This window comes from Salarias fasciatus, chromosome 13, assembly GCF_902148845.1.
Source record: "Salarias fasciatus chromosome 13, fSalaFa1.1, whole genome shotgun sequence".
Taxonomy (NCBI): Eukaryota; Metazoa; Chordata; class Actinopteri; order Blenniiformes; family Blenniidae; genus Salarias; species Salarias fasciatus.
In genome coordinates, this window is record NC_043757.1 from 29,317,985 (window position 1) to 29,335,729 (window position 17,745).

Genomic DNA, 17,745 nt, shown 5'->3' on the forward strand with positions numbered 1-17,745 from the left:
TGTCTCTGCCTCTGTCTCTGTCTCTGCCTCTGCCTCTGCCTCTGTCTCTGTCTCTGTCTCTGCCTCTGTCTCTGTCTCTGTCTCTGTCTCTGCCTCTGCCTCTGCCTCTGCCTCTGTCTCTGTCTCTGTCTGAGGCCCCGCCTGCTGCCTCTGTCTCTGCCTCCAGCTACTGTTTGGTCTCATGTCCACTTCGTCCTGACTGCTGGACCTGGACACACGCTTCCAAATGGCGGAGGAGATTTTGATTCCGTCGCAGGGGAGAATCAGCTCGGTGAGTTTCCAGACGATTGTTCCAGACACAGAGGCTTAAAGCTCGGGTTGAAGAGAGGGAGGATTCAGCTATTCTGAAGTTGATGGAAACTTTCCTCCTCCGTAATATTCAGCTGTCCTGTTGTCTTCAGCTCAACCTGAAAAGTGACCGTCTCACTACTGGCATGTCTTTCACTGCTCTAATCAGGATTATATGTGTTGAACTATTTGTTTTTTCAGGGATGTAAAGCAGTTTGAATAATACAGTGGAACACTGATCAGCCTCTGTGTGAGTCTAGTTTAAGACTGTGGCTTCATTACAGCGAGCTTCGTTATGGTATCGCTGTCAGAAGGAAGCTCACTCTGTAATGTGTGGGGAAGAAAAGATGGAGGGATGCCTGAGTGAGTGCAGAGGAGCGGTGTATTCAGTGTGTGTTGGTCAGTTCTGTGGTCACTGTCCTCAGACTGTCTGGACCAGGGGTGTCCCCACATGTTCTCCATGTTCTCCATCGCTGTGTCCGAATGTCCACACTCTTCCCTATAGGGGCACTGCACAGTGAAGACGCCGTCTGTAGGGCTGTCCGAATGTCCAGATAGCAAAAAAGAAGGGCACTAGAAATTTCCCACAGTGCATCTTGAAAAACAGTGAGCATCGATGGTCCCTAGACAGCTCAATATTACCCATGGTGCATCGCGAATCTCCAGCAAAATGGCGAAAGAGCAGCAGCGCGAGCGGGAATAATTTAATAATATATTTATATTTACTCTTCAATGATTAGAAACATGACAAGGAAAGAAAATGCAGAATAAGAGCACATTAAAAAATAAATATTACAAAACATCTGGTTACCATGGTTACCATGGTACTGCCTGGGGGTCACGTGATCAGCGCTGAGGGAAAAAGTAGGGAACTGCGAGTCCGAATCCCAACGGATTCAGGACTATAAAGTCCACTATGTGGTCCAGCACTGTGTAGTGACTGAGGGGTGAGGGGACAGGGTGGACGTTTGGACACAGATCTCAATGCTGCTGTGACCAGACTGCTGCTCAGGAACCTCCTTGACTCTAAATCTCACACAGTCTGTCTTGCAGCCGACATGAAACAGGACGTGTCCTAGATGTGTTTTGTCTTATGGACTGAATGTGCCACACATCTCTCTTACCCCTCTCCCACTGCAGCTCGCGGTAGGGTGGCCATTTCCACAACACCACAAAGGAGGACAGGTGGGGGGGGCGCTAGAAAAAAATAATATTCCTGAGAAAGTGATTTTTTTTCATAATATTTGTATTTATTCAAAACATTTCAAAGTGCAGTGCAAAAAATATATAGAACTTTTTTATGAAAACAACAAATGTGCATGATAGACGTTACAAAGTTCTGCAGCAGATATCTGGTCATCTTCAGGTGACGTTGCTTCCTGAAAAAATAACCGGAGGGAGGAGGCTCCTGCAGCCGGTCTGTTGCATTGGTGCTTCTCTGTGCCGGCGTGCGTTTCAATGGCCGCCTTTCTTTGGGTGCTCAAGTCAGCATCACATCGACAAAGTGTGCAATGAGCATGTAAATCGCCTTTGCTGCTCTTGCAAATAAATGCTTGCTCTTTTGACCACTCTGAGTTGAATGACGTCCGTCTTTTCGGCGTTCTCGATATCGGCGTGACGTCACGCACCACGTGATCTTCCTTAGTTACCAGGCCGGAGGGGTAAACAACGTGGAAGGGACCGTAGCGACCGTGAGGGCTTGCACAGTTATTAAAACTTTCAGCGTTCTGTTGTGTTGCAGCACAAGTTTATTACTGGTCCCTGGTGCCAGGTGTGGCTCACCAGCATCAGGATGGGCTGAAGCCTGAAGCTTTTAGCAAGATATAAGGCAGAGCTTCACATGGTTGGCTGCATTTGTGCCCATACAAGCACACAGCTGATTCCTGGCTAAATAATCCAAAACAGTGGCCTAGTCTGGGTTCCCAGATGTGAACCACTACCTCATCAAAGCTCCTGGTCAGTACAAATGTTGCTATAAAAGGTGTCTATTTAAAAAATTTTATTTGATGAACACAGTTTGATTAAAATGAGGACGCTAACAAGCTAGCGTTAGCTCGCCTGCTAGCGCTTGTTTGTTACCACGTTTAAAGGAACAAGCTCATGTCCTGGCACGCCAGACTGTCTCTCCATGGACAGAGATACACGGGGAAACACGGATTTCTTTAAGTCTTTATATGTGTGTAATACATACAGTCAGTCTGGCATGCCAGGCTAACAGGCTAACAGGCTAACAGGCTAACAGGCTCAGCTCACATCCACCCATATAGTCTAGAAACGGAAATAGCAGCTCTAAACTTTCCTTTCTTCCCTGTTACAAAGTGTGCAGAACAAACATACGTGTAGTCCAATTTCGGTAGCCACAGTTTTCCCGGTGTTTTGCTGTCGGCGGTTCTGTTTATAACAGCCACTTCCTCCTCCTCTCTGGTTCAGCAGCCTCGCTCGGTATCATATAAAAGGACAAGTGAGACTGTGGAGCTACATTGTTGGTGCAGTTTAACACACAACAATTCTTCCCCATCTGTGTCTCTCAATTTATAACAAATTCTGAGCAAGAACAAACTCCACACAAACGCTTCGCTTGCAGCACTGTCCGTGATTGTTTGCCCCCTCGCACTGGTTGCTAAGGACCGCGCACACCCGAACGTGCTTAGTTCCCCGGATGTCCGTGGTCGAGAATGTTGACATTCAAGGAGACCTGCAGCTAGCACATAGGAACAGGGGCGGCTTGTTTACATTTTTTCAACCAATGAGAAACCAGAGTGACACTGCTATTAGCCAATCATTTTTAACCGCGTTTCTTTTTTTTGTTTTTAACCAAAGTCTTACACCATTGGACGATATGCAGTGTTACATTCAGGTGCAACTCTAAAAAGGAGGACAAATGAGCGTCCGGTTTGAGGACAAGGCGTTTAAAATCCGGATTGTCCGGCCTAAATCCGGACGTATGGCCACCCTAGCTAGCGGGTCGACCCGTGTTTTCGACCCGCTAACAATCGGCTTCTAGACTCCTCCCCCACTGCCTGCAGACCCGGGTCTAGCCACCTGCTGGCGAGCGGCGTCGCTGCGTTTTCCCGCGCTGATGGTGTCCCACGTCGATGACATCATCAGCGTGACAGAGCTCAACGAAAGTAAACAATGCAGCGGAACACCGTCCCCGTTAGCTGTGGACGAACCTCCTCTTCCTGGATCAGGAGCAGCTCTCTGGTCTCCTGTCCTGCAGTGCTGGGTCATCCTGAAGGAAATCTCACGCTGTGTCCAGAAACAACAGCTAGCATGCTAACGTAGCCGCGCTGCGTCGACGTCATCATGTAAGTTCCCGGATGTGTCCCTCCCACTAAAGCCGATAGAAAGCTGACCTGCTAAAAACCCGGGACCCGGGTCTAAATGCCGATGAAACCCTTTCCCACTGCCAGGAGGAGCCGGGGGTCAGCGGGTCTAAACGGGGTTTTAGGCCAGTGGGAAAGGGCCTTATGTGACCATCTTCCTGTTTTTTCCTTCTCACTGCATTTTCCACCACAGACTTTGTGCCCGCTCGCGGCCTCCGTGTTACTCCTCTACAGTTTTCTGCTTTCCTGGGAAAACGGTGATTCTCTGAATGACTCTGGCGACCTACGTTTACATGCAGCCAATAACCCTTTTCAAACCCTTTTCAAACTGGAACGTTGGCAATAACCCAGTAGCGCGTGGCCATGTAAACACCCACAAAAAGCTCATATTCGAGATTTTAAAAACCCGAAAAAGATCGCTGGGTTACTCCTTTTCAAACTCCAAAGTGCCGCCGTGTAAACAGATATCGAGTAACGGTACATTGCTTTTGGTTCTGCACATGCTCCATCTGCAATGAATCATGGTCTTTTGAGTCCAGCAACGAGTAGGCACGAAACTCACCGGAAATATGCAGCTCAACCACACTTTTGTCCGTGTGAGGCTTCCGTAACGCCCCATATGAACTGTTACTCTGAGCGCGCACACAGCACATGCTTACCTCTGAAAGTCGGCGATTTGTATGGCCTGCAGAAAAATCATGTACAACAGAACAACCGTTCTGTCTGCCTCTGCAGGCCAGTGGAGGAGGTTGCCAGATCTGTCGATCTAGCCCGTAAAAACATCTGAAACTCGTAGAAAGCAGCCCAAACATCCATCTCGGTTGAAAATGCAGGTTAAAACCGTATTTGTATGATTAAAGAACACGTCATAAACACATAATCATTTAATCAACCCATCCAATGTGTTCAAAAAAGAAGCTTGCTTTGGCGGAAATCCCACCCAATCTGGACACATGAAAGCTATTCTGGTCAGAGCTGTTTTGTTTTGAGAACACGATGACGTGCGCCGTGGTTTGGAAAGGGAGCTCCCGATTGAATGCGCTGACTTGTAAACGGGGGAACTCTCTGCAGTGGCATATTTACCTAGCACTGGGCCCTCATGCAGAATTCTTATATGTGCCCCCAATGCCAGAAATTTTACATTTTTCAGACAAGGCAAGGAAAAAAAAAAAAAAAACACTCTCAGATGAAGGTAAAAAAAACTCCCATAACAGTCAATATCTGTCGGTCATTAGAAATGCTCTTGTGTGAAAAAAGGAGAAGAAAAAAGAAAAGAGGATGAGCATTACAGCTCAGCTTCCTAACACAGTGTGGTGACGGCGCTCCAGAACAACAGATTAGAAGCTCTTGATCATTTAAATACAACCGCTCTGCCTGTCCCTGCTGACCTTACAGCTGCACCTTCCTGGCTTTTCTCTCTGCATATCCGTCTATCAGGTCCTTGGTGTGCAGCTGGAGTGCTCTTCCTCATCGTCTTGTGCCCCCCGGCCCCCGCAGCCGCGTTGAAACTGGCGTCTTTCTTTATAAAGAAACCAGTTATTTTAGGGAGCTTTGCTCTTTTTTCTTGTTTGGCTTCATTTATTTTTCGCTTCTGAAAGCCACTTTTCTGCCTCTGCTTCTCCATAGTTTTGTTTATCGTGCCGCCTGTGTCTTTCTTCCTGTATCCTTGCCCACTCAGGGCACACCGGGAGGCACTGCTCCCACCGCCCCTCCCATGAAAGTAGCACAGGATAATTGATCACAGAAAATTTAAAGTATGATGCTGTGACATAAAATCAACCTTGGTTAACCATACATTCGCACTTTTTTTCCCTCCCTCTTTTTCCTTTTCTTTTTTCTCTTTTTTTCGCGACCTGGGAGTGCCCCTCCACGTCATGGGCCCCCATGCAACTGCATGCCATGCGTCACACTCGTGACGCGTCTGACTCTCTGTCTGTTAAAGCACCTAACGTTTCAGAAACCCAGATATTGAACCCAAATATTAGCTGCATGTGAACGTAATGAACTCGTTTGAGTCTCTGTACTGAGAGTTTAGACTCCATTGAACTGATGACTGTAGAGTAGAAAGCCACAGACTGAACCTCGGCTGAATGAACCCACCCCCTTTAGACCCCCCTGCCTCAGCCCCCCCCCCCCCCCCCCGTTGGCCTTGTCCACCTTGCTCGCTGTCATGTGATCAGTCGCAGAGGGTTTTCATCTCAGTCGAGTCTTGATTCAGTTTCTCCCTCACCAGTGTCTGAGCTGTGGATGCGTCCATCCTCTGCATCGTGGCAGGTTAGAGGTTTAATAATCTTTTAAGAAAAACTTGTTTCCCTTGTGTTTGTTTTAATTCAGGCAATTTTAAAACTGCCTTTTATTTCTAAGGTTTTAGAGAAAGCTTTTCTTAATAAGCTTCAAGAGTTTTTAAAACAGGCCAATGCTGGTGAGTTACTTCAGTCTGGTTTCAAGCCCCTCCACATCACTGAGCCTGCTCTTTTCCAAGTGTTTAATGATCAGCTGGTAAACCTTGACCCTGGTAATGGTGCTGGTTCAGTCCTTCTAGACCTGATGGACACAGTGAACCATTCTGCTCTGTCAGGCGTGGAGCGCTGTGGAGGCACTGAAGGAACTGCCCCACACCGGTCTGGATCCTTCTGCGTACAGTTAGGGGCCACTTTTCCTCCTCAGTGGCCCCTTTGACATGTGGAGTCCCCCAGGGACAGTTCTGGGCCCCTTGCTGTTCTCCCTTTAAATGGGTCCCCTGTAATCCATTTTCAGGAAACGTGACATTGCTTCTCTTTGTTTCGCTGACGGTGTTCGGGTGTAGCTGCCTCTGAAGGTCCAGGCGAAAGACTCTTCCCGCGCTGCCTAATTCCACGAGAGACACCGAGACGTGACGGACGCAAACTATTTGAGATTAAATGAGACTAAACCCGAGACTGTCCTGTTTGGTGGCCCGAACCTGGTCCAGGTCCTCCCAGCATCCCGACCTGGTCCAGGTCCTCTCAGCTTCCCGACCTGGTCCAGGTCCTCCCAGCATCCCGACCTGGTCCAGGTCCTCCCAGCTTCCCAACCTGGTCCAGGTCCTCTCAGCTTCCCGACCTGGTCCAGGTCCTCTCAGTATCCCGACCTGGTCCAGGTCCTCCCAGCTTCCCGACCTGGTCCAGGTCCTCTCAGCTTCCCGACCTGGTCCAGGTCCTCCCAGCATCCCGACCTGGTCCAGGTCCTCTCAGCTTCCCGACCTGGTCCAGGTCCTCCCAGCTTCCCGACCTGGTCCAGGTCCTCTCAGCTTCCCGACCTGGTCCAGGTCCTCTCAGCTTCCCGACCTGGTCCAGGTCCTCCCAGCTTCCCGACCTGGTCCAGGTCCTCTCAGCTTCCCGACCTGGTCCAGGTCCTCCCAGCTTCCCGACCTGGTCCAGGTCCTCTCAGCTTCCCGACCTGGTCCAGGTCCTCCCAGCTTCCCGACCTGGTCCAGGTCCTCAGTGGCCAAGGCTAGCTTCCTCCAGCTTTGGCCCCTGGCCAAAGTCAAATCATATCTAAGTCGGCCTGGTCCACAAAAAGCCACACAGCCTTATTACACGATGCTTGGACTGTTGTAAATTCTTGAATGTGGGCATTGACCAGTCTGAACTGAACCACCTGCAGCTGGTCTCCTAACCAGGACTAGGAACTAGAACTTCACTGGCTTCCGGTTAGGTTCAGAATTGATTTTAGGATTATTTTATTTGGTTTTTAGTCTCTGAAGGGACTGGACCCAGACTACTTATCAGCCCTCCAGAACCCTAAGGTCAGCTGACCAGCTTGGCCCTCTCGGGGCGGTCTGCCGACTGCCTGACTCAAAGCCCACCTGTTCACCCCGGCCTGCAGCGGAGCAGTCTCTCAGGATTATGTTAGCTGTTCTGTTTTGGCCGTTTTATCTTGTACTGTATATTTAGCACTTTGGCTGGCCAAAGACTTTTTTAATGTTCTAGATAAATACAATTGAAATTGATATTGAAAGACAATGATTTTTAGATCCATTATGAGATGGGGAGGAATTTATGCATGCGAATTTCAGAGAAGGAACCAGGAAGTCATGAACTACTGAGAAGAAAAGTCTCCTGCTGTGAGGCCGGTCCAGACCTGTGACGGGGGAGGAGCTGCTGCAGGTCTGGACCCGGTCCAGGATTCTCACTGTGCTCTGCTCTGTCTGCAGCACCTCACCGCCTCCCTGCTGGTCGTAGCCTTCCTCTCCTCCTTCGGCAGCTCCATGCTTTATGGATACAACCTGGCGGTGGTCAACTCTCCTGCTGGGGTAGGAATCACTGACACCATGACAGTCTGCAACCTGGTCTTCAATCAGTCATCACATTTTATTCATACAGTCCAACAAGAACCACAAGGTCTTCAAAGTGCTTTAAAACAGAAGAGGAAGACAGTCCAGAAACCGTCAACATAAAAACTGTAAAACTCAAAGACTGACACTGACAACAGACTGTAAACACTGACCACAGACTGACACTGACCACAGACTGACACTGACCACAGACTGTAAACACTGACCACAGACTGACACTGACCACAGACTGTAAACACTGACCACAGACTGACACTGACCACAGACTGACACTGACCACAGACTGTAAACACTGACCACAGACTGTAAACACTGACCACAGACTGACACTGACCACAGACTGTAAACACTGACCACAGACTGTAAACACTGACCACAGACTGACACTGACCACAGACTGTAAACACTGACCACAGACTGTGACACTGACCACAGACTGTGACACTGACCACAGACTGTAAACACTGACCACAGACTGTAAACACTGACCACAGACTGTGACACTGACCACAGACTGTAAACACTGACCACAGACTGACACTGACCACAGACTGTAAACACTGACCACAGACTGTGACACTGACCACAGACTGTAAACACTGACCACAGACTGTAAACACTGACCACAGACTGACACTGACCACAGACTGTAAACACTGACCACAGACTGTAAACACTGACCACAGACTGACACTGACCACAGACTGTAAACACTGACCACAGACTGTGACACTGACCACAGACTGTGACACTGACCACAGACTGTAAACACTGACCACAGACTGTAAACACTGACCACAGACTGTGACACTGACCACAGACTGTAAACACTGACCACAGACTGACACTGACCACAGACTGTAAACACTGACCACAGACTGTGACACTGACCACAGACTGTGACACTGACCACAGACTGTAAACACTGACCACAGACTGTGACACTGACCACAGACTGTAAACACTGACCACAGACTGTAAACACTGACCACAGACTGTAAACACTGACCACAGACTGACACTGACCACAGACTGTAAACACTGACCACAGACTGTGACACTGACCACAGACTGTGACACTGACCACAGACTGTAAACACTGACCACAGACTGTAAACACTGACCACAGACTGTGACACTGACCACAGACTGTAAACACTGACCACAGACTGACACTGACCACAGACTGTAAACACTGACCACAGACTGTAAACACTGACCACAGACTGTAAACACTGACCACAGACTGACACTGACAACAGACTGTAAACACTGACCACAGACTGTGACACTGACCACAGACTGTGACACTGACCACAGACTGTGACACTGACCACAGACTGTAAACACTGACCACAGACTGTGACACTGACCACAGACTGTAAACACTGACCACAGACTGACACTGACCACAGACTGACACTGACTACAGACTGTAAACACTGACCACAGACTGACACTGACCACAGACTGTAAACACTGACCACAGACTGACACTGACCACAGACTGTAAACACTGACCACAGACTGTAAACACTGACCACAGACTGACACTGACCACAGACTGTAAACACTGACCACAGACTGTGAAACTGACCACAGACTGACACTGACCACAGACTGTAAACACTGACCACAGACTGTGACACTGACCACAGACTGACACTGACCACAGACTGACACTGACCACAGACTGTAACTGACCACAGACTGTAAACACTGACCACAGACTGTAAACACTGACCACAGACTGTAAACACTGACCACAGACTGACACTGACCACAGACTGTAACTGACCACAGACTGTAAACACTGACCACAGACTGTAAACACTGACCACAGACTGACACTGACCACAGACTGTAAACACTGACCACAGACTGTAAACACTGACCACAGACTGTAAACACTGACCACAGACTGTAAACACTGACCACAGACTGTGACACTGACCACAGACTGTGACACTGACCACAGACTGTAAACACTGACCACAGACTGTAAACACTGACCACAGACTGTGACACTGACCACAGACTGTAAACACTGACCACAGACTGTAAACACTGACCACAGACTGTAAACACTGACCACAGACTGTGACACTGACCACAGACTGACACTGACCACAGACTGTAAACACTGACCACAGACTGTGACACTGACCACAGACTGACACTGACCACAGACTGTAAACACTGACCACAGACTGTAAACACTGACCACAGACTGTAACTGACCACAGACTGTAAACACTGACCACAGACTGTAAACACTGACCACAGACTGTAAACACTGACCACAGACTGACACTGACCACAGACTGTAACTGACCACAGACTGTAAACACTGACCACAGACTGTGACACTGACCACAGACTGACACTGACCACAGACTGACACTGACCACAGACTGACACTGACCACAGACTGACCACAGACTGACACTGACCACAGACTGTAAACACTGACCACAGACTGACACTGACCACAGACTGACCACAGACTGACACTGACCACAGACTGACACTGACCACAGACTGACCACAGACTGACACTGACCACAGACTGACACTGACCACAGACTGACCACAGACTGACACTGACCACAGACTGTAAACACTGACCACAGACTGACCACAGACTTTGAATCTACTGCTCCTTCATCACTTCACTACAGTTGAAACTGTTTGCTGCAATAATCAAACATAAGTGAAAGATTGAGGAGCGTCAGAGCCTAGTAGTCACATGATGTTTGAAATCCAGATCAATGTTAAATGAAGGGCACTTGGTTCCTGGGTGTGTTTGTTAAATATGTGCAGTTGAGACTCCGTCAGCCCACACAATGACGGCCCAGTGTGTGAGGAATGCGGACAGTACCGCTCTTTATTAGAGGGAATGCAGCTCCAGCTTCAGCAGCGCTTCACTGCAGAGGACTCGGTGAGGTCAGCTCAGGCAGTGACCCGACACCCCGTCCTGAGGCCTGAGCAGCTCCTCCGACACTCCTGAAAACATCAACTGAGCTGCGTCAAAGTCTGGACAACGCCTCTCTTATAACGTCTTTCATGCTGATTGAAAGCTGCTGAATCCATGTCCCAGGTTTTTCTCTTGTCCTGTAAACTACAGAGATCATCTTGTTTTCTTTTCCTGAATCAATCGCAGAAACAAAATATTCCAGTCACATCATCCCTCTGGTCCAGGGCCAGGTAGACCCGGTCCTGGGTCGGGTGGTGGACTCCCGGTCCTGGGTCGGGTGGTGGACCCCAGGTCCTGGGTCGGGTGGTGGACCCCCGGTCCTGGGTCGGGTGGTGGACCCGGTCCTGGGTCGGGTGGTGGACCCCCGGTCCTGGGTCGGGTGGTGGACCCCCGGTCCTGGGTCGGGTGGTGGACCCGGTCCTGGGTCGGGTGGTGGACCCGGTCCTGGGTCGGGTGGTGGACCCCCGGTCCTGGGTCGGGTGGTGGACCCGGTCCTGGGTCGGGTGGTGGACCCGGTCCTGGGTCGGGTGGTGGACCCCCGGTCCTGGGTCGGGTGGTGGACCCGGTCCTGGGTTGGGTGGTGGACCCCCGGTCCTGGGTCGGGTGGTGGACCCGGTCCTGGGTCGGGTGGTGGACCCGGTCCTGGGTCGGGTGGTGGACCCCCGGTCCTGGGTCGGGTGGTGGACCCGGTCCTGGGTTGGGTGGTGGACCCCCGGTCCTGGGTCGGGTGGTGGACCCGGTCCTGGGTCGGGTGGTGGACCCCCGGTCCTGGGTCGGGTGGTGGACCTGGTCCTGGGTCGGGTGGTGGACCCGGTCCTGGGTCGGGTGTTGGACCCGGTCCTGGGTTGGGTGGTGGACCCGGTCCTGGGTCGGGTGGTGGACCCGGTCCTGGGTCGGGTGTTGGGCCCGGTCCTGGGTCGGGTGGTGGACCCGGTCCTGGGTCGGGTGTAGATGTTTTCAGGGAGATGTCTGAGACTCAATAGGTTAAAATAAAATTGAAATAATTTTGTTAAACACAGGTGTGTGTGTGTGTGTGTGTGTGTGTGTGTGTGTGTGTGTGTGTGTGTGTGTGTGTGCGTGTGTGTGTCTCTGCTGGGGGGTTTGGCTGTGATCCTCCAACATGTGCCTCCACATGATGGGCTAATTGGGAGGCCGAGGTCTGAAGAGATGAGATTAGACAGAGAGGCTGGACAAAAGCTTCAGTGTCTCCTGAAAGCAGGACGTTTGTCTCACATGATAATGAAACATAAGACATCCTTTCTAATCTGCTGGAGAGGTTCAGAAACTCATGGCTGTCTTTATCACATCTGACATTGAAGGGGGGGGGCAGTCTGTGAGGGGGTGCAGTCTGTGGGGGGGCAGTCTGTGGGGGGGAGTGCAGTCTGTGGGGGGGCAGTCTGTGAGGGGGTGCAGTCTGTGGGGGGGCAGTCTGTGGGGGGGAGTGCAGTCTGTGGGGGGGGCAGTCTGTCAGGGGGGTGCAGTCTGTGGGGGGGCAGTCTGTGGGGGGGAGTGCAGTCTGTGGGGGGGCAGTCTGTGGGGGGGCAGTCTGTGGGGGGGAGTGCAGTCTGTGGGGGGGCAGTCTGTGGGGGGGGCAGTCTGTGGGGGGGCAGTCTGTGGGGGGGAGTGCAGTCTGTGGGGGGGCAGTCTGTGAGGGGGTGCAGTCTGTGGGGGGGCAGTCTGTGGGGGGGGCAGTCTGTCAGGGGGGTGCAGTCTGTGGGGGGGCAGTCTGTGGGGGGGAGTGCAGTCTGTGGGGGGGCAGTCTGTGGGGGGGGCAGTCTGTGGGGGGGAGTGCAGTCTGTGGGGGGGAGTGCAGTCTGTGGGGGGGGCAGTCTGTGGGGGGGCAGTCTGTGGGGGGAGTGCAGTCTGTGGGGGGGCAGTCTGTCAGGGGGGTGCAGTCTGTGGGGGGCAGTCTGTGGGGGGGAGTGCAGTCTGTGGGGGGGCAGTCGGTCAGGGGGGTGCAGTCTGTCGGGGGGAGTGCAGTCTTTTGGGGGGGGGCAGTCTGTCAGGGGGGTGCAGTCTGTGGGGGGGGGGTGCAGTCTGTGGGGGGCAGTCTGTGGGGGGGAGTGCAGTCTGTGGGGGGCAGTCTGTGGGGGGAGTGCAGTCTGTGGGGGGGAGTGCAGTCTGTCGGGGGGAGTGCAGTCTTTTGGGGGGGGCAGTCTGTCAGGGGGGTGCAGTCTGTGGGGGGCAGTCTGTGGGGGGGGGGTGTAGTCTGTGGGGGGGAGTCTGTGGGGGGGAGTGCAGTCTGTGGGGGGCAGTCTGTGGGGTGCAGTCTGTGGGGGGCAGTCTGTGGGGGGCAGTCTGTGGGGGGGAGTGCAGTCTGTGGGGGGCAGTCTGTGGGGGGTAGTCTGTGGGGGGGAGTGCAGTCTGTGGGGGGGAGTGCAGTCTGTGGGGGGGGGTGCAGTCTGTGGGGGGCAGTCTGTGGGGGGGGGTGCAGTCTGTGGGGGGCAGCCACACATTTGCTCTTTCCAGTCCCCATACTTCATGTCTCTGTTTGGCCCGTTAAACTTTGGCAGCCAAGGCGCACCGGGATGTACTGGCATCATCATCAGAGTTGGGGTCCGTTACTCAAAAAAGTAAAGAGTTACTGTTACTCATTACTTTTGAAAAAAGTAGTGCCTTACACTACTTGATTTACTCCATGGAAATAGTAAAGAAGTTACACTACTGGTTACTGCATAGTGCTCCGTGGAGCTGTGCACCGGTATATCCTTTCGCGGAGCGCTGCCATGCGCAGGTCTGTGTATCAACACGTTATTTTAACTTGTTGAAAAGAAAACACGTCTTTTAAAATGTTTTATCACCATTCGGATTTACTTCACGTGCTGATACGCCGTCCCCTGGACCACTGGAAGGAGGATTTTGTCCACTTTCGTAGTTCCTGATTGACTTCCAGCTAAGCTTCGAGCTAAGTTAGCTCAATGCTACAATGCTACAATGCTAACAGCTGGGATCCAGCCACTGGACCAGAGACACAAAAAAGGTATTTATGAGCTTGTCTAACTTTGTCAATGATAGGGAAAGGGGTGGGTCCCTAATCTTCGGAGTGTTCCTTTAAAAGCGGCATTTACAGTAGGAGGGAGTGCAGTGTTGTCAGTGGGGCACAGATTTATATAAGGCAACCAATTTTACCTTCATGGTTCCATCAGCCCTGACCCGGATAGCCAGTAGCTGCTTGTATGGCCACCGTTCATCTGCTGGTGGTAATAAAAAGAACTCCGCTTAAATAATATTTTGGTTGCTCTATTTGCAGTCATTGTAAAAGTAACGATCGTAGCGTTTCATTTGTAACGCTAGTTTAACTACCAATCTAGGAGGAGTAGTGCCGTTACGCTACTCGTTCCCATCAAAAGTAATTTAACTACTTGTAACGTTCGTTACTTGTCGTTATATACCCAACTCTGATCATCATCATGCTTATTTAAAAACAAAACTAAAACAGCCTTTAGATATTACACTGCTCGTGCTTGCGTCCTGCCGACAGCGCCAAAATTTGTGGCAAGGTGAAGTGGCTCTCAAGTGGCCGACTTGACTGTAAGCTGCTTACCAACTCGGCCAAAAGCCTCTTTTTTTTTATTACGATGCGGCTGCGGCGCGACAATTTGCACAGTTTTTTGACGATCTGTTTGAACTGAGCGCTTAGCGGCTGTCTGGTCATGTGACCGGTCCCCAAGGCATTCTGGGAATTGTAGTGCAACAATGCCGACTGCGGCGCGACGATTTGCAGTTTTTTTGGTTCAAACAAGACGTCAAACATGAAGCTCCAGGTCCATTCTCCACCTCTAACCTGTCAGTCTCCATCATCACACAGTTTGTCCTCCAGTCCTGCCTGCTACGTGAGGAGAAGCGGCGCAGCCGGCAGGAAGAAACTGTGCAAATCGTCGCGCCGCAGCCGCATCATGAGTAAAAAAAAAGAGGCTTTTTCGGCCCCCCCAAAAGGCCGACTTGGCTTTGATGCCGACTTGACTGTATCCCGGGGGCGGTGCCAAGTTGGCCAGAGCCGACTTGGATTGGTGCCGACCTGACTGTATCCCCCCTAACAGGACCTGGACCTGGTTCCTCATGACAGGAGCCTGGCAGCTGAAAGCTCTGCTCCTGTTCTGCTGTGGAGAACCGAGAACCTCCAGCAGACCAGCTCTCTGAGAACCAAGTGTTCTCCTGGGACCGTCTGGGACTAACAGCTCTTTAAGATATGGTGGATTTTAAATTGTTTTTTGACTGAACAGGAAGCCAGTGCAGCAGTGATCCTGCAGACCTGGAAGAATCCTCACTGTCATTCATGTGGGCTTTCTGAATACTTCATTGGACTCCTTCTTATGTGAGCTCCTGGGTTCTCTTGTTGCTGTCTCCCTCCTCTTCAGTATATTAAAGAGTTCTACAACCGAACGGTGCTGAGTCGGAATGGAACGGGCCTCAGCGAGGAGACCCTGACCCTCATGTACTCTCTCACTGTCTCGGTTTTCGCCATTGGAGGTCTGCTGGGTTCCCTCATTGTTGGCATGCTGGTCACACGCTTTGGCAGGTAAGATCTTTGTTTTTACATTCTGTTTGGAAATCGTTAGTCAATCGACAACGGTTTAAGTATGTGCAGAAACCAAGCTTTCATCACAGGGACATGTTCAGTGAATTTTACTTGTGTGGTGTTTTTCCACTCAAGTGCTTTACACACCAGTGGAGGCAGCTGCCAAGCAGGAGCTCAGTCCATCCACTGGGATCAGTTTAGGGTTCAGTGTCTTGCTCAAGGACACTTGTGCATGTGGACAGGGAGGTAGGCCTGGATTATCATTTCGTCTCCGGCTGACCTTCACTGACCACGTGATGTTTGGCTCAGAAAAAGATTCTTTTCACTCACCTGAACACCAAAATTCCTCCGAGTGAAATCCTACACAAAGCCTGTGATCCTTTTGTTGACGTCCCGCCCCTTTACTGAGGCCCCGCCTCCATTGATGCTCCGCCCCTTTGTTATGACAGCTGGACTACGAAAGAGATTAAGACTGAGTAGAAATGAGCTTAAACTTCATAATACAGTATACTTCACAGCTTCCACGAACAACAATGAGGTCGTCACTGCTCCCCACTGTTCACCACTGCTGCTCCCCACTGATCACTGCTGCTATCTACTGATCACTGCTGCTCCCCACTGATCACTGCTGCTATCTACTGATCACTGCTGCTATCTACTGATCACTGCTGCTCTCCATTGATCACTACTGATCACTGCTGATCCCCACTGATCACTGCTGCTATCTACTGATCACTGCTGCTATCTACTGATCACTGCTGCTCTCCATTGATCACTACTGATCACTGCTGATCCCCACTGATCACTGCTGATCCCCACTGATCACTGCTCCTCTCCATTAATCACTGCTGATCACTGCTGCTCTCTACTGATCACTGCTGATCACTGCTGCTCCCCACTGATCACTGCTGCTATCTACTGATCACTGCTGCTCTCCATTGATCACTGCTGATCACTGCTGCTCTCTACTGATCACTGCTGATCACTGCTGCTCTCTACTGATCACTGCTGCTCTCCGCTGATCACCGGGGAGCGCAGTGGTGATCTGTAGTGATCAGCTGAAATGACTTGAAGGTTTGACTCAGGAACAGACGTTGCATTTATATAAACTATTTCACAGCGTCAGAGGAGCTTTCATGTAAATCAATACCAAGAAATGTGTAATCTGTTCACAAGCGGATCACTTATTGTACAGAGCAGCTGGATTTTACAGCTAATCCCAATTCATGACGGCCTGCTGGGAGCAATGTTCTGCAAACACACATTCCTCTGTGGCTGAGTGTAGCAGGGCTACACTTCAGTGCTGACTCATTGGTTCAAACTCCTGTGTGTGTGTGTGTGTGTGTGTGTGTGTGTAGGAAGGGCACGGTGGTGAACACCACAGTGCTGGTGTTTGTTGCCGGCTCTCTCATGGGCTTCAGCAGGATCTGTGGCTCACCTGAGATGGTCATCATCGGCCGATTCATCACAGGGATTCACTCAGGTAAACACACACACACACACACACACACACACTCACACACACACACACACACAGTCTTGTATTTCTATCCTTGTGGGGACCGTCCATTGACTCCCATTCATGGCTAGCCCCTAACCCTGACCCTTACCCTAACCCTAACCCACACCACAACAAAGCCTAACCCTAAAGAAATGTTTTTGACCTTTTACTTTTTTCAGTAACAACAACATGGTCAAGAAAACACTGTTTCTCCTACTTAGGACCGGAAAAAGGTCCCCACAAGGCACGTCGTTCCACGTTTTGCTATCCTTGTGGGGACATTTGGCCCCGACAAGGATAGAAATACAAGAACACACACACACACACACACACACACACACACACACACACACACGTAGAGGAGTAGATCACCTCCATCCTAACCTGATCAGGATGGACAGAGTTCTGCTGGGTGGAGGCCAGAGTGAGGGGTTCATCCACCAGGTGAGGCTCCACCCTGAGAGGAGTCAGTTGAGGAGGATCACCTGATGAAGGGGCTTTTAAAGTATACCTCACACTTCTGACTGGGAGTCGTCCCCGAGGTCATCCAGGACTCACTGTAGAGACCAGGTCTCTGGTCTGGTCTGAGAGAGGGACCTGGGGCTCGTCCAGGACTGACTGTAGGAACCAGGTCTCTGGTTTGGTCTGGGAGCTGTATGGGGTCCCCCCAGGAGAGCTGAAAGAATAGAGCAGGTGACAGAGATGTCAGGGCTGCATTGCTCTCTGTGCTGCCAACAAGACCCCGTAAGAGGGTTGCAGACCTGAGGGAAGGAAGATAGATGGATCGCTGTATGTAGAAGATCCAGAAGCTGAGCTCAG

The 17,745-nt window shown here is 51.1% G+C and overlaps 1 protein-coding gene across 1 annotated transcript in view; it reads left to right on the forward strand.

Annotated features, from left to right (window-relative positions):
• The first annotated feature begins 226 nt into the window (after window positions 1-226).
• slc2a15a (solute carrier family 2 member 15a) overlaps window positions 227-17,745 on the forward strand; it is a 38,623-nt gene continuing 21,104 nt past the window's right edge. The window contains exons 1-4 of the mRNA XM_030106822.1: window positions 227-271; window positions 7,789-7,887; window positions 15,265-15,425; window positions 16,784-16,908. Of these exons, the coding sequence (XP_029962682.1) occupies window positions 227-271; window positions 7,789-7,887; window positions 15,265-15,425; window positions 16,784-16,908 (430 nt within the window). The remainder of the gene's footprint in view (window positions 272-7,788; window positions 7,888-15,264; window positions 15,426-16,783; window positions 16,909-17,745) is intronic.